The sequence below is a fragment of the Aquarana catesbeiana genome, linkage group LG01 (genome assembly GCF_042186555.1).
Source record: "Aquarana catesbeiana isolate 2022-GZ linkage group LG01, ASM4218655v1, whole genome shotgun sequence".
In the NCBI taxonomy this organism is placed as follows: domain Eukaryota; kingdom Metazoa; phylum Chordata; class Amphibia; order Anura; family Ranidae; genus Aquarana; species Aquarana catesbeiana.
The window spans coordinates 284,909,609-284,930,145 of record NC_133324.1 but is presented as its reverse complement, the minus strand read 5'-3'; the positions used below and the strand labels follow the sequence as shown (position 1 = coordinate 284,930,145).

The 20,537-nt window shown below is 45.6% G+C and overlaps 1 protein-coding gene across 1 annotated transcript; it reads right to left on the bottom strand.

Annotated features, from left to right (window-relative positions):
• Positions 1-1,794: 1,794 nt before the first annotated feature.
• On the bottom strand, positions 1,795-19,926 carry LOC141141876 (D-dopachrome decarboxylase-B-like). Its single transcript, XM_073629205.1, has 3 exons — positions 19,721-19,926; positions 16,821-16,996; positions 1,795-2,119 (listed from the first exon to the last, which is right to left on the bottom strand). The coding sequence occupies exons 1-3, from the start codon at positions 19,826-19,828 to the stop codon at positions 2,047-2,049; spliced, it is 357 nt and encodes a 118-aa protein (XP_073485306.1). The 5' UTR covers positions 19,829-19,926; the 3' UTR covers positions 1,795-2,046.
• Between the last annotated feature and the right edge of the window lie 611 nt (positions 19,927-20,537).

The following is a 20,537-nucleotide window of genomic DNA, read 5'->3' as shown; positions in this document are numbered from 1 at the left end:
GATGCAATCTAGGTTGACAATTTTTTTAAAGCTGATCTCCAGCTCTACTTTTACTTTAAAAATAGTTTGTTTCGGCCCAGCTGGCCCAAACAAATTATTTGCTACACTAACATGCACTCGCTCAGCTACATACAGTATACAGCAGTGAGTTCCGGGTGTGAGATGACTTTCTTGTCTGACACCTGAAACAAAATACAGTAGTATTGAGCTGAGCAGCACTCAGCCATTCATAGGGAATCTATATACTAAGCTTCCTCTGATTGCCAGGGTCAGGGATCATGACATAATTGACCGGCCTCTCCAACTCAGCCAATCAAGGGAAGCTTTGGATTCCCTGAGAGAATACAAAGATGCCTATGAATAGCTGACCGCCACTCGGCATGACGTTATTTTGTTCCAAGTGTGAGACAGGAAAGTCTCATCTCACACCCAGAACTCACTGCTGTTGTAGGAAGTTGATAGCATCAGCAAAATTTTTTCAAAGTATATAATTTGCAATAGATTTTAGTTATATTGTCCCTGCTACTTCCAGCGCTCACTTATGGTCTATCACTACTACACCAAGCAATCAGTGTCTTTGAAAAAAAAAAAAAAAAAAAAAAAAAACACCCCCACACACCCCTACCAAAAGCAATTTTCTTTTGGAAATCAGCCATATTGGGTTGCTGCTGCATGTAAGCCAATGTATGGCGTAAAAGTAAAAATTATTATACATGCAATTTATGTGATGAAACAATACGATTGCTGGTAGTATCCCTTAGCATCAACATGTTCAGTGAAACCACGTACAGGCTTCAAGGAAACCCCTAAGCATGTAATTTAAAGGATGTTTGTATTTTCAATGTTACATGTTAAATGCCAAGTTCACCTTTAGAACATATTACATCTATATTTAGGGATCTGTGAATTAATAAACTACAAGTCCCATCTTACACCAAAGGCAGATGGCTTGTAGTGCTCAATGAACTATGATCAGTGCAATCATAGTTCCATCCACTCTTCCTCCAGCTTTCTAAATGAAAGCCCTGACTGAGGTACAGGCATGAAGCTGGAGGGAGGGTTTGCAGGAGCTTGACATCACACCCGTGATCCACTGATCATGGGTGCAAGGCTTTACAGACGCCTGTAAGAAAAAATAAAAGCACATTTTTTTCAACAAAAATATGTGCATTGATTTTTTTACCTGCATGAAAAGTCAATTTCCCTAAAGTATAATAAATGTAAAAAAACTTTGTCACCCAGGCCACTAGGGTTCTGCTCCCCATGCCCTTTGTTTGGCAATCCATTGCCTATTAGCCCAGAAAATGTCCATTACTGATTTCTAAGATTTGGTTGCAATTGCCTTCATTGGGGTCCAGATTCAGGATCCACAATTTGATCCAGATTGCCAAAGCTGTGTTGAACCAAACCCAAGTATCTTGGGCTCATTCCTGGTTAAGATCAGTCCATAATACAGTTGATGAAGGCACATGTACATCGAAATTATTTAGAATCAAGGAAACTGGTTAGGATTTCACTAGTTGTAGTCATGTCATGATTCCTGCATGGTAAGTGCCCTTCAAATAAGACACGCTACCAAAATTTGCATGGATGTAGTTACATTTAGGCCAACTTTTTGGGATTCAGTCCTGTTTCTTTACAGACCATTTCTGGTTAGGGATAACATTTTTTTTGGCATTATTTTCAAATGCTCTTACAATTATTTTTCTGTAAGAACTGTAAGGCAGTTTGCATGAGAAAGCAAATAAAAGGAAATAAGGCAGGTACAAAAAAAACGAACGTAACTACACATGCTCAGCATCAGTTGTAATACTTTATTAATATACATAGCATACAGTTAGTGTGTAAATCTTCATTGACTCAAACATGTAGCCATAAAAAACACAACAGATATTGTAACTTCTGGTCCCAAGGTTCTCTAATCTGCAGGGAACTAATTTCTTTATGTAAAGATCATGATCGGTATATTTAAAATAAAGAATATATTGAAATGATTTCCAATAGAACATCTTGAATGGTTGTAGACTCTTCAATATTAGTAAGGCATCACAAATATGTCATAACGGTTCCATTTTTCCCAATCTGCCAAGGCTCCAGAGGGTGAAAGCGCAGCAGAATCCTACAGGAAAAAAGGCCACAGTAAAGGTTAGGGAACATGGTTGACATTTCTGGAAGCCAACACCACTTAAAGCTAGCACTTCAATTTTATGATTTTTGCCATTGGAACATTAATAAATCACCACTATAATTATGTCAGTCATTCTAAAACCAAATGAAGGCGTCATGCTGCCCTTTATTTTGTGCTGCAAAATCTGTTGCGGCTATATAAATCGTGAACAACTTCTTCTGCTGAAAGAGTGGCACCTTTTCATAGTCTTGTAAGTGGAGGCAGAGACATTAACTAATGTGCGGATGTTTTGTCAGAGCTATAAGAAGCTGACAGGTACTGTAGATTCAACAAACCAGTGTTCATCTGAAAAGAAATTATTAGGATTCAGGAGGATAAAACCTTTAGGCCCCTTTCAAACTTGTAGAACTTGTCCCACGATTTGGGACTGCAAAGTAGCATGACAAGTCGTTCCCATGATTTCCAATGACAATTTATATTAGTACGACTTCAAAAGTAGTCCCTTCGCTACCTTGGTCTGACTTTGATGCCAGTTACACAGGTATTCCCTGAAATCGCGGCAAAGTGATAGTAGTGTGAAAGGGGCCTTAGCCTGGGTTCACACTGGCATGACAAACGCTCCGACATCGGGAGCTCATGTCGCATGACGTGTGAAAATCAATGTTTCCCTAGGAGAGCCATCTTAACTGGTCCAACACAGGTCGGTCCGGCTTTGAAAATGCTCCCTGCAATCCTACTTCAACCCATTGAATATCATCAAAGTCGGATCCTTGTCCTAACCATCCGACTTGTGACATCTGACATGGTTATTACAGCAGCAGTAAAACAAATTTGTCACTCTGGGATTGTTTTTATTGGTCAAAGGACAAGTCTGCTATCTCAAAGTCAGAGCAAAATCTCTCTTGTTCATTAAAATCGGATGGAAGTAGGACCGATGTAGCAGTGCAAAGTAGGACGATAGTCGTACAACAGTCGCGTTGTATCAGTGTGAACCCAGCCTGAAAAGAATGGCCCATTGACAACTAGGCAGCCTGTTGCAGTTGCTTAAGACTCAGGCTGGTTTCACACTGTTACGACAAACGCTACGATATTGGAAGCTCATGTCGCATGACTTGTGAAAATCAATGTTTCCCTATGGGAGCCATCTTAACTGGTCCGACACAGGTCGGTCCGACTTTGAAAATGCTCCCTGCACTATTTTGGTCTGACTTTGATCCTACTTCAGCCCATTGAATATCACTGAACTCGGATCAAAGTCTTAACTGATCTGACCTTGGCATGCGACTTGGATCTTGAAGGGGAACTCCACCCCAAATTTAAAAAACAAAAACAAACAAAAAAAAAACCACACAACACCTGGCATGGGTTCCCCTCCAAGAGCATACCAGGCCCTTCGGTCTGGTATGGATTTTCAGGGGAACCCCACGCCGAAAAAACGAGTTTGGGTCCCCCCCAAAATCCAGACCCTTATCCGAGCACAGCTCGGCAGGTCAGGAAAAGGAGGAGTGGAGACAAGCGAGCACCCCTCCCGAACCATACCAGGCCACATGCCCTCAACATAGGGGGGGTGGGGGGTGTTTGCTTTGGTGCAAGTTGTTGATGAGGACAAGGGCTTCTTCCCGACAACCCTGGCCGTTTGTTGTCGTAGTCCGTGGGCAGGGGGGCTTATCGGAATCTGGAAGCCCCCTTTAACAAGGGGGCCACCAGATCCTGGCCCCCCACCCTATGTGAATGAGCATGGGGTACATTGTACCCCTATCCATTCACCAAAAAAAAAAAAAAGAGTCAAAAATAAAAACACATTACACATATTTTTAAAGTAATTTGTTAAGGCAGCTCCGTAGTCTCTTCCAATCTCTTCTCCCCTCTCCGGGTCTTCTAGCTTTCTCCGGTTCTTCTCCCTCTGTCTTCTGTCTCTGCTGGGTCTTCTCCGCCATCTTCTCCCTCTGTTCTTCTTATGATGTTGACATGACGCTCTCTCCCGCTCTAATGCTGGGTACCACTACTTATATTGGCATGGGGCTGGGTCACCAGAGGCCCACCCCTTATGAATTTACCACCCCATCATGCCCAGGCGGTGATGGCATAAGGGGTGGGGCCTCTGGATGACATCAACGGTGACCCCGCCCCATGCCAATATAAGTAGTGGCACAACGCACACCCAGCATTAACGCCCGCCCCCCTGCCCCAAAGCACCCCCCCTCCCCCATGTTGAGGGCATGTGGCCTGGTACAGTTCAAGGGGGGGGAGCTCACTCGTCCCCACTCCCTTTCTTGACTTGCCGGGCTGTGTACTCAGATAAAGGGCCTGGTATGGATTTTGGGGTGGACCCCCAACGCTGTTTTTTTGCCGTGGGGATTCCCCTGAAAATCCATATCAGACCGAAGGGCCTGGTATGCTCTTGGGGGGAACCCATGCCATTTTTTTTTTTTTTTTACACATTGGTATGAATCTTTGGGGGGGGGGGGGGGCCCATGCACAGACAGTGCCTGGTATTATCGGGGAGCAAAGTCGAATTCGAATTCCTGTTCATTGAAGACGGACGCATGTCGGAGTTCAAGTTGAAGGGCATAGTCGGATCCAAAGTGGGTTCACACTATACGACAAACGCTCTGACAGTGGGAGCTCATGTCGCATGATGTGTGAAAATCAATGTTTCCCTCTGAGAGCCGTCTTAACTGGTCCGACACAAGTCTACTTTGATCCTACTTCAGGCCGGGTTTACACTAGTGCGACACGACAGCCTTCCTACTATGAACAACTTGGATCCCCGCCAATACCAGGCACTGTGTTTGGTATGAATCTTGAGGAGGAACTCCACGCCAAATTTTAAATAAAAAAGCGGCATGGGTTCCCCCTCCAAGGGCATACCAGGCCCTTCGTCGAAAAAGAAAAAAAAAAACGGAGTGGGGGTCCCCCCAAAATCCATACCAGACCCTTATCCGAGCACGCAGCCCGGCCGGTCAGGAAAGGGGGTGGGGACGAGCGAGCGCTGCCCCTCCTGAGCCGTACCAGGCCGCATGCCCTCAACATGGGGGGGGTGGGTGCTTTGGGGCAGGGGGCGCACTGCGGCCCCCCCCCACCGCAAAGCACCTTGTCTCCATGTTGATGAAGACAAGGGCCTCTTCCCGACAACCCTGGGCGTTGGTTGTCATGGTCCATGGGCGGGGGCCTTATTGGAATTCGGGAGCCCCCTTTAATAAGGGGGCCCCCAGATCCCAGCCCCCCGCCCTATGCGAATGAGTATGGGGTATATCGTACCCCTACCCATTCACCTGGGGGAAGAACAAAAAAAAAAAAAAAAAAAAAATACCCCCACACACTAGACAGGTTTTTGAAGTAATTTATTAGGCAGCTCCGGGGGGGGGGGGCTTCCGACTTCTACCGCTCTATCCTGGTCTCCGGTGTCTTCTGCCGGGCTCCTCCGCTATCTTCTGCTCTTTTGCTAGCGTTGGCCCGGTCTTCACCGTCTTCTTCCGATGTTGACACGACGCTCTCTCCCGCTGTAATGCCGTGTGCGCAATGACTTATATAGGCATGGGGAGTGGTCACCGGGTGATGTCATCCGGTGACCCCGCCCCTTATGACATCACCGCCCCATCAGGCCCCGGGCAGTGACGTCATAAGGGGCGGGGTCACCAGATGACATCACCCAGTGACCACGTCCCATGCCTATAAAAGTTGTTGCGCACACGGCATTACAGCGGGAGAGATCGTCGTGTCAACATCAGAAGAAGACGACAGTGAAGACCGGGCCAACGCTAGCAGAAGATAGCGGAGGAGCCCGGCAGAAGACACCAGAGAGCGGGAGAAGAACCGGAGACCAGGAGAGAGCGGTAGAAGTCGGAAGAGACCCCGGAGCTGCCTAATAAAATTACTTTAAAAACCTGTATAGTGTGTTTTTTTAATTGACACTTTTTCCCCCCCAGGTGAATGGGTAGGGGGGTACGACGTACCCCATACTCATTCACATAGGGCTGGGGGCCCCTTATTAAAGTGGGCTCCCGGATTCCGATAAGCCCCCCGCCCACAGACCCCGACAACCAATGGCCAGGGTTGTCGGGAAGAGGCCCTTGTCTTCATGGGGACAAGGCATTTTGGGGTGGGGGGCCACAGTGCGCCCCCCCTGCCCCAAAGCACCCACCCCCCATGTTGAGGGCATGCGGCCTGGTACGGCTCAGGAGGGGGGGGGGGGGGGGGGAAGCTCGCTCGTCCCCACCCCCTTTCCTGACCGGCTGGGCTATGTGCTCGGATAAGGGTCTGGTATGGATTTTGGGGGGATCCCCACGCCGTTTTTTTCAGCATAGGGGGTTCCCCTTAAAATCCATACCAGACCGAAGGGCCTGGTATGCCCTTGGAGGGGGAACCCATGCCGGTTTTTTATTTCAAATTTTTTAGCATGGAGTTCCCCCTCAAGATCATCAGAGCACAAGTCCCATGCCAAAGTCGGATCATGCAAGACGGCGATCTGACTTCAATGATAGTCAATGGGCTGAAGTACAGGGAGCATTTTCAAAGTCGGCCCAGTTAAGACGGCTCCCATAGGGAAACATTGGGAGCTCATGTCGCATGACGTGTGAAAATCAATGTCGGAGCGTTTGTCACACCAGTGTAAACCCGGCCTCAGCCCACTGAATATCACTGAAGTCGGATCAAAGTAGGAGCCTTGTCCCAAACATCCGACATGGTGATTACAGCAGCAGTAAAAAGGAATTTATGTCACATTGGGATTGTTTTGATTGGTCAAAAGGACAAGTCAGACTATTGCCCGGCCGCAGTAACAATGTCCCGCCTCCTGTGATAGATGGCACACTGATCCAGTGGTGGGACATTGAATCAGTGTGACGTGATTACAGGAGGCCGGACATTGTTACTGCGGCCCGGACAATTCAAATCCAGTTCCGTGATACACAGAGATCGCCGCTGATGCGGGTACAGGCAGGCTGCACATGACGGGCACTGGTGAGGCTGGTGGGCACTGGCAAGCTGCACATGATTGACATTGATGGGGCTGCATATGACAGGCACTGGTGGGCTGCATATGACGGGCACTGGTGAGGCTGGCGGGCACTGGCAAGCTGCATATGACGGGCACTGGTATGGCTGCTGGCAGGCTGCATATGATGGGCACTGGTGAGGCTGCTGGGCACAGGCAGGCTGCATTGATCTCTTGTATCATGTCTGCAGTGTCTGACCATCTCCGGTATCAGGTCAGCAGTCTCTGACCATCTTCTGTATCATATCTGTTAGAGGTGCATCGAGTAAGAGATTGCAGACATGATACAAGAGATGGTTAGAGATTGCAGACTGCATTTTTCTTGACCTTTCTTGCACTAAAAGGTGCCAATAATGGCAAACAATAAATTCATATTAATTTAAATTGATATTAATTAAAACGTTGAATACAATTATATATAGAAATAATATAAATATTTATTAAAAATTGTAATTTTTTGTATTGGTTTTCGGCCCAGTGCATCCTTCATTTTCAGTATCAGTACCAAAATTTCCATTCGGTGCACCCCTACTATACATATAAAGCATAAAAGCCATAACTAATACCCTGAATTGATACAAATGTATAGATAGGTCAGCATCCTGGTGCAGAAAGGACTGGCGGCGATTGACACAGTGTATATAACACCTTACATGTTACGGACTGAAAGTCCTTCTTCAGAGGTTTTATGTTATTAACCACTTCAGCCCCAGAAGAATTTACCCCTTTCCTGACCAGAGCACTTTTTGCTATGTGGCACTGCGTCGCTGACTGACAATTGCGGTCATGACTGAACTGACAATTGCGGTCGTGCGACGTTGTACCCAAACAAAATTGACGCCTTTTTTTCCCCACAAATAGGAGCTTTCTTTTGGTGGTATTTGATCGCCTCTGCGGTTTTTATTTTTTGCGCTATAAACAAAAAAAAAAAAAAAAAAAACAAAACAACGCAGTAAGCTTATATTGATTGGTTTGCGCAAAAGATATAGCGTCTACAAAATAGGGGATAGATTTATATTATATATTTTTTTTTTACTAGCAATGGCGGCGATCTGTGATTTTTATCGTGACTGCGACATTATGGTGGACACATCAGACACATTTTTGGAACCACTTGCATTAATACAGCAATCAGTGCGATTAAAAATGCATTGATTACTGTAAAAATGTCACTGGCAGTGAAGGGGTTAACACTAGGGGCGGTGAAGGGGTTAACTGTGTTCCTTGGGAGGTGATTTTAACTGAAGTGGGAGGGACCAACTACAGGAAGTGACAGATCGTGGTCCCTAGCTAATAGGAACACACGATCTGTCACTACTGTCAGAACAGAACAGGGAAGTGTGTGTTTACACACACTCGTCCCTGTTCTGTGTCTCCTAGTCACGATCACTCATGGCCGGCCACGAGCATCGGCACCCCCGCTGTGCAGCGGCACACGCGCCTGCTATCCGGACCCTGCAAGAGCACATACAGTAACGTGATTTCGCGCAGGGGAGCCAACCTGCCGCAGTAAAACTGCGGTGGCTGGTCTGGAAGCGGTTAATTCAGATGGGTATAGGGTTTCTCCAAGGAAAGAGTATGCAAGTAAATTTGACATTAATGCAAGGTAATCATATCCATAATTGTTCAGCTAAACAGCAAACCATGCAGTGTGTTAACATGACATGTAATACAAAACATGAACTGCTTTACTTACATGGCGACCAATTCACATAGAGGATATATCTGAAGGAATTGACCTGGTCAGGAAAAATTAATTGGTCATTAGGGCATGCATCCTCCAAATCCACCAGGCAGCCAAATTGGGGCTTGCTTCACTACGAGGACTCAAATGGTGGAGAATAGTACAATCAACCACCAAGGCTCGACCAATACTGCTATAAAAATAGTTTAAAAGATATATACAGTGGGGACGGAAAGTATTCAAACCCCCTTAAATTTTTCACTCTGTTATATTGAAGCCATTTGCTAAAATCATTTAAGTTCATTTTTTCCTCATTAATGTACACACAGCACCCCATATTGACAGAAAAACACAGAATTGTTGACATTTTTGTAGATTTATTAAAAAAAGAAAAACTGAAATATCACATGGTCCCAAGTATTCAGACCCTTTGCTCAGTATTTAGTAGAAGCACCCTTTTGATCTAATACAGCCATGAGTCTTTTTGGGAAAGATGCAACAAGTTTTTCACACCTGGATTTGGGGATCCTCTGCCATTCCTCCTTGCAGATCCTCTCCAGTTCTGTCAGGTTGGATGGTAAACGTTGGTGGATAGCAGTGGCATCTCCAGCTTTCATATTTAGGGGGGGGCACATGGGGGGACAGGGACAAAAATAGGGGGGCAATATAAAATGCAAATATATAGATAAATATTTTATCTATCCTGGGGTCCTTTATCACGATCCCACAACAGCCCTTTCACATGTTCTGCAGTAAGCTCCCTTCCTACTGTATTGGGGCCCACCCCAGGGTGACAGAGAACAAGAGATATATATCACCAGCATACCAAGAAAATATAAGGGTCCAAAGCAGTGGGAGAACTATCAGGGTTGCAAAGGTTGTCTTGCCACCTGGCCCTGGTGTTCTGTCACTGTGGGGTTTCCCAGCCTCCTCTTGCTGTCCTGCCCCTGCTATTGACAGTGCTGGTCTGGCATTTCTTGGAATTTACAGGCTCGTTCTCCTGTCCTAAGGACGGGAGAAATCAGTCTGTTTTTTCAGAAACTGAGAGTCCTGGTGGAGTCCTTCCTGCAACTCGCTCTTCTCCCTGCCAATGAGGATGCAGGGGAAGGAGCAGATCGGGTGGCTGTGGTTGTGTGAGCGCTTGCATTATGCAGTGTCAGCGAGCAGAGGGAGGGGGGGGGGGAGGAATCACCTGCAGGAGCTGACTGGGGATGTTCTCCCTCTCAATAGAGACTGTGTTACCCCAGCGGTGGCCCGAGTAAGATGCGGCACATCGGATATGAATACAAACAAAAAGAAATTGCCTTTTTGTAAAAAAAAAAAAAAAAAAAAAAAAAAAAAAAAAAAAAAAATAATGTTTTTTGGGGGGGGGGGGGGGCACATGTTGGGGCCCAGCATAATGTTGGGGGGGGGGGGGGGGGCAGGGCCCCCTCTGGCCCCCCCTAGGGTCGCCATTGGTGGACAGCCATTTTTAGGTCTCTCCAGAGATGCTCAATTGGGTTTAAGTCAGGGCTCTGGCTGGGCCATTCAAGAACAATCACGGAGTTGTTGTGAAGCCACTTATTTTAACTGTGTGCTTAGGGTCATTGTCTTGTTGGAAGGTAAACCTTCGGCCCAGTCTGAGGTCCTGAGCACTCTGGAGAAGGTTTTCGTCCAGGATATCCCTGTACTTGGCTGCATTCATCTTTCCCTTGATTGCAACCAGTCCTGCAGCTGAAAAACACCCCCCGCAGCATGATGCTGCCACCACCATGCTTCACTGTTGGGATTGTATTGGACAGGTGATGAGAAGTGCCTGGTTTTCTCCACACATACCGCTTAGGCCAAAAAGTTCTATCTTGGTCTCATCAGACCAAAGAACCTAATTTCTCACCATCTTGGAGTCCTTCAGGTGTTTTTTAGCAAACTCCATGCGGGCTTTCATGTGTCTTGCACTGAGGAGAGGCTTCTGTCGGGCCACTCTGCCATAAAGCCCCGACTGGTGGAGGGCTGCAGTGATGGGTGACTTTCTACAACTTTCTCCCATCTCCTGACTGCATCTCTGGAGCTCAGCCACAGTGATCTTTGGGTTCTTCTTTACCTCTCTCACCAAGGCTCTTCTCCCCTGATAGCTCAGTTTGGCCGGACGGCCAGCTCTAGGAAGGGTTCTGGTCGTCCCAAATGTCTTCCATTTAAGGATTATGGAGGCCACTGTGCTCTTAGGAACCTTAAGTGCAGCAGAAATTTTGTAACCTTGGCCAGATCTGTACCTTGCCACAATTCTGTCTCTGAGCTCTTCAGGCAGTTCCTTTGACCTCATGATTCTCATTTGCTCTGACATGCACTATGAGCTGTAAGGTCTTATATAGACAGGTGTGTGGCTTTCCTAATGAAGTCAAATCAGTATAATCAAAACACAGCTGGACTCAAATGTAGGTGTAGAACCATCTCAAGGATGATCAGAAGAAGAAATGGACAGCACCCAAGTTAAATATATGAGTGTAAAAACAAAGGGTCTGAATACTTAGGACCACGTGTGTGTTCAGTTTTTCTTTTTTAATAAATCTGCAAAAATGTCAACAATTCTGTGTTTTAGGAGGAAAAAAAATTAACTTGAATGATTTTAGCAAATGGCTGCAATAAAACAAAATTGAAAAATTTAAGGGGGTCTGAATACTTTCCGTCCCCACTGTATGTGTATCAGAATCAATTGCTGTGAAAATATGTCCAAAAATTGATTGAAGCAATCATTTGCCCTTGCATCTCAAAAAATTTGTGCAGGGCAAGATGTACTAATACCTATCAAATAATTACATTCCGACGGGCTTCCTCACTTCGGGATAAAATTAGTGCACAGTGAATTTACTATTAAACAAAATATTGCGTACTTTTCCCATGTGGTAACTGGATATTGTAAATATATAGACACGGAAAAATATTACCCTCCCAAATGGGGAGGATTCAAACCTAGACATTATACGAACTGGCGCACCACAGGTGTGATGTATTTACTCACCTGTGATTGCGGCGGTTTTTATGTCGGTAAGACCAAACCAGAGTTTTGGCGTTGTATTTATACCCTTATACACGGTGATAGATCACATTGGCACCACATCTCGGGGATGGCTACCACAACCCCAGGACTCATTGAGGCCTTATCTCCCAGGATTTGAGTCTGGGGTTTGTGAATTGGATATGTAGGATAATCCCTTCAATGCCCATTTTTTGGTAATTATCTATCTTTTTTTAAGATCTATCAGTAAAAATCATTCATATTTTTTAAGCAGTACAGAGAAGCCCCAGCCTGGGACCTTTCACTCACCAATTGTTGGCATTGATATTATTGCTGTACAGCAGCAATCAGTGTCTGTACGTTGTTCTGTATACCCCAAAAAAATGTGTGATTAATTTGCTTATCACTGTAATTCCTGGTAATGTTGTTATCTTTAAACAAATTCAATATTTTCCCACATTTCAATGTATCCTACTCATCCTGCATTTTTTACAACCACTGTTTACCTGTATTGGCTGCTATACCAGGATATACCGTATTTCTCGGCGTATAACACGCACTTTTTTCCCCTTAAAATCAGGGGAAAATCGCAGGTGCGTGTTATACGCCGATCCCCCGCTGTCAGATAAAAAAAAAAAAAAAACAAAAAAACAAAATCGCCGACTGCGATTTGAAAATGGCGCCGCCGGCGCCGAAATACACAGTGCCGTTCCTCGGCTCTTCTCGGCCACTTTCGGCTTCACTCGAGCACCGCCCGAACCTAGCCGAGTGGCTAGGTTCGGATAGCTCCGCTCACCGTCACGCCCATCCCGAGTGGAGCCGAAAGTGAACGAGAGCCGCCGAGAAGAGCCGAGGACCGGCTCTGTGTATTTCGGCGCCGGCATTTTCAAATCACGGTCGGCGATTTTGAAGCTCAGCAAGCTGCAAGGCTGCACTGGGGCAAGGCTGCACTGGGGCAAGGCTGCACTGGGGCAAGGCTGCACTGAGAAGGCTGCAATGACGGGCATTTAAATGTAAGTTTTTTTCCCTTCAACTTCCCTCCTAAAAGTTTTTTTCTCCTTAAAATTCCCTCCTAAATTGGGGTGCGTGTTATACGCCGATAAATACGGTATATCCCCTTTTTTTTTAAATTTTTATTCGTTGGTCTATGGGCATGTTATGCTGCCGTTTACCCTGTGGCGGACCTGGACGGGACTTCTTCACTCCCGAGGCACATGGGTCCTGGGCCGTTCCTCCCATTGCGTAGGATGGGGCAGCTCTGGACGCCCATTTCTTGGCAGAGTAGGTCCTCCCTGGGCCTCCGTATGTTTGCATTCCATTCCAGAGTGCAGACATTGCCAATTGCGTGTCGGCTGCGATGCAGTTTCGCCCCCACTTACCCGGGGCCGCGCACGGAGAGGTCGGGGGACTCCCGGGAGATGGACCGCAAGGTCCCTCCCATTCTCTGCACCAGCTGATTTTAATCGCAACTAACATCGCGACTGGACCCTACCCTTCGTACAGGTGCTCTTATACCGGCCCCCAGGCCTCTTTTTAGATGCTGAAGGAGCAGTCGGCTATGAGCAGGCACATTCCACTCGGTGTAATTATTTGATAGGTATTAGTACATCCAGGGCTTTTTTTCCCTCAGAGAATAGGTGCAGTTCCTGCACCCTTCTGAGTCACTTCTTATCTCTGCCCCCTACCCACCTCTGAGCACCGTTGCTTGGTTTTATCCCCTACCCACCTCTCAGTACTGCCCCTTTTAGAGAGTACAGAGCTAAGTATTACTTTGTGGTTTTAAGTCATTTGTATGAAATTTGTTAATGATAGCAAGAAATGTAGTAAAATGTATTCCCCACAGCCAACCGCAATAGAACCCCAGCAACAATAGATTGACTCAGAAACAATAGACCCCCCTAGCAACAATGGACCCCCACAACAAAATACCACCCAGCAGCAACAACAGATCTCCCAGCAGCCAGCATTAATAGACTATCCAGCAGCCAGTTCCATAATAGTATCCAGCAACCCTTCCATAAATAGTAGATCTCTTCCAGCAATAATTGATCCACCAGCAACAATAGGCCACTCAAAAATAGATCCACTCCAGCCCACCACAGTACCCCTTGCCATTACATAGATTCGGCGCTGGAGGTGCCGGAACGGTGTTCCCCCGCGTTCCCGCTGAAAAAATGCCCTGAGTACATCTTGCTATGCACACATTTTTTTTGAGATGCAAGGGCAAATTATTGCTTCAATCGATTGTTGGACATAATGTAAATTGGTTGCCATGTAAGTAAAGCAGTTCATGTTTTGTATCACATGTCATGTTAACACACTGCATGGTTTGCTGTTTAGCTGAACAATTATGGATATGATTACCTTGCATTAATGTTTACTTGCATACTCTTTTCTTGTAGAAACTCTATACCCATCTGAATAACATAAAACCTCTGAAGAAGGACTTTCAGTCTGTAACATGTAAGGTGTTATATACACTGTGTCGATCGCCGCCAGTCCTTTCTGCACCAGGATGCTGACCTATCTATACATTTGTATCAATTCAGGGTATTAGTTATGGCTTTTATACTTTATATGTATTGTATTCATATTTTGTAATAAAACATACTTTTTTTAACTTTTGGTTTGGTCTGTCTATTAACAACCAAGGGGTCCCTCACCGTACCTTTGGTACAAGGTGTTTTTTCTATGTTTGCCAAATGACAATGCTCCAAAACACAAAGGCCAAGCTGACCTCTCATCAGCTATAGCGGAATAAAGTGAAGGTTCTGGAGTGGCCATCTCAATCTCCTGACCTCAATATCATTGAGCCACTCTGGGGAGATCTCAAACATGCAGTTCATGCAAGACAGCCCAAGAATTTACATGAACTGGAGGCTTTTTGCCAAGAGGAATGGGCAGCTTTACCATCTGAGAAGATAAAGAGCCTCATCCACAAATGACTTCATTGATGTTAAAGGGGCAATACACGGTATTAGGAACTGGGGTATGTAAACTTTTGATCAGGGTCATTTGGGTAGTTTCTGTTGTGATTATTATTTAAAAAGAGTAAACACAGTTGACTGATAATAAATGGCAGGACAGTGGTTCACATGAGGCAACCTACATCAAAATGACAACACCCATCCCTAAATAGGGGTAAACACCCTCTGTTAGGTTCCGAAGACTAGCTACCCAGGGACGGAGCACCAAGTTATGGAAGGCTAAAGAAGCATGGCATGTGACTCCCTACCCAGAAGTACCAAGTTTTTTTTTTAGTGTGGCAGTGGATAAGGTGACAGCACCAGCACTGGCAGAGAAAAAGCAGGCACCATAGATTTACGGCTGCATAACCTGACCAGTAAAACAAAGAATGAAGTTTATTTTATTTTAAAAATGCTTGTGGATCGTACAGGAAAAATAGCAAGATTGGCTGTATGTAATTTGTAATAGGATAAAACATTTTTGCTCTAGTGTCCTTTGTACCTGTAAAACCAGACCAGCAACTGCTAAATATTTGGCACATCTCTACCCTTGTGTTTTTCATGTAAAACCTGAAGTCATTGCATTTTTTTAAGGGGGGAGTACATTTTGTCTGGAATTCCTCCTGAAAAATAGCAGCGAGTGATGGTGTCTAGTCACCCCTGTGCCTACAGCCACTTAGCCATTTATCTGCATGACTGATATTCTCAGGAGATCCAGCAGCTCACCTACTGTGCTGCTCGCTGTTCTCCTTGCTGGAGTGACTGACATAAAGAAGCAAAGCCCTGTCTCAACAAGATAGCCACTTTCACACAGCGGCCAAACCTTCCAACCGTCCTGGATTCGCAGGACCGTCCGTGTACCACATACACCACAATCCTGTCTGTGCTGCAGCTGGCAGGGAGATGTTGGCTGCAATACAGAGACTGGACAGGAGTGTGCAGTGCCGGAAACAGCATACTGATCACCAGAGGGGGATAACAGCGGGTGGAGCACACCAGATCCCTGGGACTTTCATCATCAGCCTGGTGCAGCTCCATGAGTACTGGAGGAGAGGGGACCCCGCATGTATGAACCGCTATGCTCAGTCCTCCTGCTGGTTGTCACCTGCCTAACTATTCACCACTACCATGGGGAAAATATGGGGAAAATGTTAGCTGGGACTCCCCTCTGATCTGTCTATATGTCTGAGTCCTCTCAGTGCCATCCGTCTGTAACTTTGTGTTTTGGGGGGGGGGGGATTACCCCTGTGTAGTAACATGTAATAATGTGAGTCACCCCAGTGTGAGCTCTGAAGGGCTGCTTTGGAAGGGCCTTTGTGCTGGCGGGGGGGGGGGGGGGGGTGGGGGTGGGGAGAGACTCTTAAAAGATAGGCGGGGCTGCCATTTATTCTAAATTGCACCCCCATGCATCTTAGCCCACAGTGCGTTTGCTGAAACGCAGGCATGGCAGCTCATTCATTCGAATGGGCTGCCATACCCACGCAAACGCAGTCCACAAAAAGCATAGAGGGTCAACCTCTACTTTATAGACTGAAATGCTGGTTGAGGCATGACAGTCCTGTGAATTCTGGCGCCAGTGCAGGAGTTGGCTGTATTTACAAAATGTCTGATCCAGATTAGCCCATGCTGCAGCCTCTCACCTTGTAACTTGCTGCAATGCCTGATCTCTGGGAGGAAAGCAGGAAAAAAAAAATCCTTTCAATCAGTTCACAATTAAAAGATAACATTTCCAACAGTAGCAGAATGCAGTTTATCTTAATACAACCTCACAGTAACACAGCCTCAATAATGGTTTGCATTATTCCATGTGACTGGGTGGTTAGTTACTACGTATCCGCACTCTTTCCAGCATGCTCATTCAACAGAAGCTGTAGACAAAGGCGGAAAGTTGACCAGTTCCTGCCAAACCCACCATTTTCGGCCCAAGTGTACCCAGTTTAAGCATTACAGAGTTCCTTCCCACCCCTTCAATCTGAGACCTCACCAGAAGAAGGACCTCACTGATCACTTTAAATTGCAAACAGACAACATATGTTTTTCAGCAGGTACTTTACCTGTCAGGTGTCAGGCCAAGTTCTTTGGTCAGAAACTCAAAAAATTTTGAACTGTGCTCTTTATTCTGTTCTGCGGTTCCCACTACACCAATAGAAGAGATTATCAGCTGGACACATGGTGATGGAGAGCCACCAATTATCAAAGAGGCTCCACCTCTGACGGTGACATTCACCCTCTAGGAAAAAAATAAATAAAAAGAAAAACAAGTTGGTATGCATAAAATTAGAGACAATCTAGCAATTGTGTCATTTCAGTCTCCAGTCTGGGCTGCCATTGCTATCTTGGAAACCATTGCAATAAAATTGTTAGTGTCCATTTAAAAAAAAAAAAAAAAAAAAACCCCACAGCAGTATGGCCACACCACAGATTAAGAAAAAAAAAAAATAAAATAAATTATGCACATTTTAAAGCAAATGCAGGTTCACATCAAGGGGTAAACATTTGTATCAATTATACTTTAGTTAAGAGCAAAGGATATATTCTATATGGCAGCACTGCTGTAGCAAAAGGACAAAAGGACTATACAGAACTTCGATGGATCCCTGACCCAGCATGTGTACTCTACATTAATTCTGATAAGGCCGACCTTTACCACTAAGGTTATGTCCTAATTCAATTTTTTTTTTTTTTTTTTATGATTAGGTGTCTGTGAAACCAGAAAAATGATCATTATTAATATCAACACTAAAATAAGTATCAGCTTTACTCTATCTGGATAGAGTGGGAAAGGGTTATAACACCTCAGGTTATTTTGCCATCGGTTTCAATTGGGGAGATTTACTTTCACTTCCTGCCCTATGGCCAAAACAGGAAATCCCTGGCTGTCACCAGAACTAGTTCCCCAAATGGAAGATTTCCCTCTGTTCCTGTTTTGGTGACAACCCAAAATTTGGGGAATTTTCTTTCACTTTCATGCTCAGTGATAACAGTAAGGGCTCATTTACACTTGCTTCGGCTTCAACACACATTAACGGCTAGTTTACACTTGCTTCAAAACAAGGCTTTGGACAAGCTTTGTTAAAGCTCTCTGAACGCTATTCAAAGCTTCTGTCACTGAATAAAATAGTTAGCTTACAGTCCTGTTTACACCTTGCTTTTGCTTTAAAAAAAATATATATATTAATTATACCCCATGTAGCTTTAGTGGTGCTTCAAAGCATCTTCAAAGTCTCCATAGAAGTCTATGGCAAACGTCGCTTGAAGCCCCACTGAAGCCTCATCGAAGCTCCACCAAAGCCCCAAGCAAAAGCAAGGTGTAAACAGGACTGTGACAGGAGCTTTGACTGGCGTTCAGAGAGCTATAACAAAGCGTGTCCAAAGCCATGTTTTAAAGCAAGTATAAACTAGCCCTAATGCCGCGTACACACAAGTGCAATTTCAGACAGAAAGAGTCCGATGGGAGCTCTTCATCGTATATTCTGACCGTGTGTATGCCCCATCGGACTTTTTCTGTCGAAAATTCAGACAGACTTAGATAGAGAACATGTTCTATATTTTTCCGACGGAACAAATTACTATTGGAAAAAACGCTCATTTGTATGCTGTTCCGACGCACCAAAAACGACGCATGCTCTGAAGCAAGTACGAGACGGAAGCGATTGGCTACTGGCTATTGAACTTCCGTTTTCTAGTCCCGTCCTACGTGTTGTACGTCACCGCGTTCTGGATGGTCGGAATTTGGTGTGACCGTGTGTACGCAAGACAGTTTGAGCGGAACTCCATCGTAAAAACCTTCAGAGTTTATTCCGACAGCAAAACCGGTCGTGTGTACAGGGCATTAGAGTCCTTTTACACAGGCTTTCCGAAGAGGTCCCCCTGTCAGTTTTTCAGATGGACCCGATCGGACCCTCCAGTAATGGAGCAGCGGATACTAGTTCGCTGACACCTGCCGCCATCCGATCTGATCCTGCCCACACAATCCAGACAGATGGTGATCCAATTTTCCATTCGTCTGGCGGATCAGATGGGAAAATAAAACCCACACACAGACAGGCAGTCTGTTTCCACCCGATTTCCCAATAGAGGAGAACGGAACTGTTCCGTGTCCACTTTGCACAGCGGAGCGGACAGGACCTGTCATTCGCCCCCCCTACCCCACCCAGGTTGAGCAATCAGAATCCGCAAGACGGAGGCTCCTGTGTGAATGGGGCCTGAATAGGACAAATAGGGAACATTTCCCTAAAGCCCCATTCACTTATCGCAGAACAAAAACCAAGCATGCCCACTTTCAATTTTATTGTGCGCTTTTCACGTGATTTTGCTCCTGCTCCTTTTTGGCCAACAAGTTTAGAGCGATTTTTTAAACTCACGTTTTGCCATGCAGTTCAATTACATTTGGGTTGCCACTACAGGATGCTGGTAAACGAACGCACATCATGCATTCTGCTGCAATTCAGAATCACAGGCAGAATAGCTGCAATTCTGCCTGCGACTACAAATTGTGAGGTCGCAAAGGGGCATATCAGGGACAAATACAGCAAGAAAAACATGACAGGTGTCCTTATCCATCTCCAGCTGAAATAAAAGAAATCATTGTTACCCAAATCTGAAAGCTTGCTGCTTAAGATTAAGGATGAGCTCCGGCATGTTCGCACACTCCACGCGCAGAGCCCGCCGGGAAGTCGGCACAGCGCTGCGCTAATCACAGGCAATGAGACGTTTCCTGATCTCTGCAGGCGCACATCGGGAAAATGTCACACTGCTTGTGATTAGCACAGCGCCGTGCCGACTTCCTGGCGGGCTCTGCACGTGGAGTGTGCGAACACACCGGCGCTCATCCTTACTTATGATGAATATATTGCAACAGTCAGCGGTTCCTGATAGACAATCCAATTTTCTGATTTTTTTTCATCCAATCAGTGACACTACAATCAGTACACTGGCCTGCTGCTCTACTCACTTCCTTAGGTTTGCTGAGGATGGATGCTGCAGCCGAACACAACTTTTCAGTGAAGTCCTCTGCAATATCTTGCTGGGGAATATTGGTGTCCAGATCCAGGAAAGGCATGACTCCTCTTTGCAGCACACAGGAAGATGAATGGCAGCTGAACCAGCATTCACAAAGTACAGACTGGAAGTGTCTGATTGGCTGGGCTCTGCTACGCCTCTCAAGTGATGCATTCTTCCTGTTAAAGGTGCAGGCACACACAGATATGGAGAAAGAAACAGGCAGATCTGCCACCTCATGCTCAAAGATGATACTTTCTTACAGAAATCTAGTACATGAATGCAATATAAGTTAATATTTTGTTATTGATTGGTGGATTATAGAAAAAAAAAACGTATATTAAAAATGAATGCAGTGTTTTATATTAATAGATATTACAGGCATGTACTGTATACCGTATAAAATTCAAAATACTAACCACAACATACAAGTCTATCCACAACATCGCCCCCATCTACATCACCAACCTTATCTGCAGATATTGCCCTAATCGTCCCCTCCGTTCCTCCTAAGACCTCCTGCTCTCTAGCTCCCTTGTTACCACCTCTCATGCTCGCCCTCAGAACTTCTCCAGAGCCTCTCCCATTCTCTGGAACTCCCTGCCCTGTTATGTCCGATCAGCCCCTACCCTGTCCACCTTTAGGAGATCCCTGAAAACTCATTTATTCAGGGAAGCCTATCCCACACCCACCTAAGAACTGTACCTGAGCCACCCCATCAAATCATCCCCCACAGCTATTACCTTTTGTACCACCACCCCCTCACTTTA

Coding starts and splice junctions, on each gene's coding strand:
- LOC141141876 (XM_073629205.1), bottom strand. CDS start 19,828: ATGCCTTTCCTGGATCTGGACACCAATATTCCCCAGCAAGATATTGCA. Junction 16,997..19,720: donor TCCTCAGCAAACCTAAGGAA/GTGAGTAGAGCA, acceptor TTTTTTTCCTAG/AGGGTGAATGTCACCGTCAG. Junction 2,120..16,820: donor CTTGGCCTGACACCTGACAG/GTAAAGTACCTG, acceptor TTTTTCCTGTAG/GATTCTGCTGCGCTTTCACC.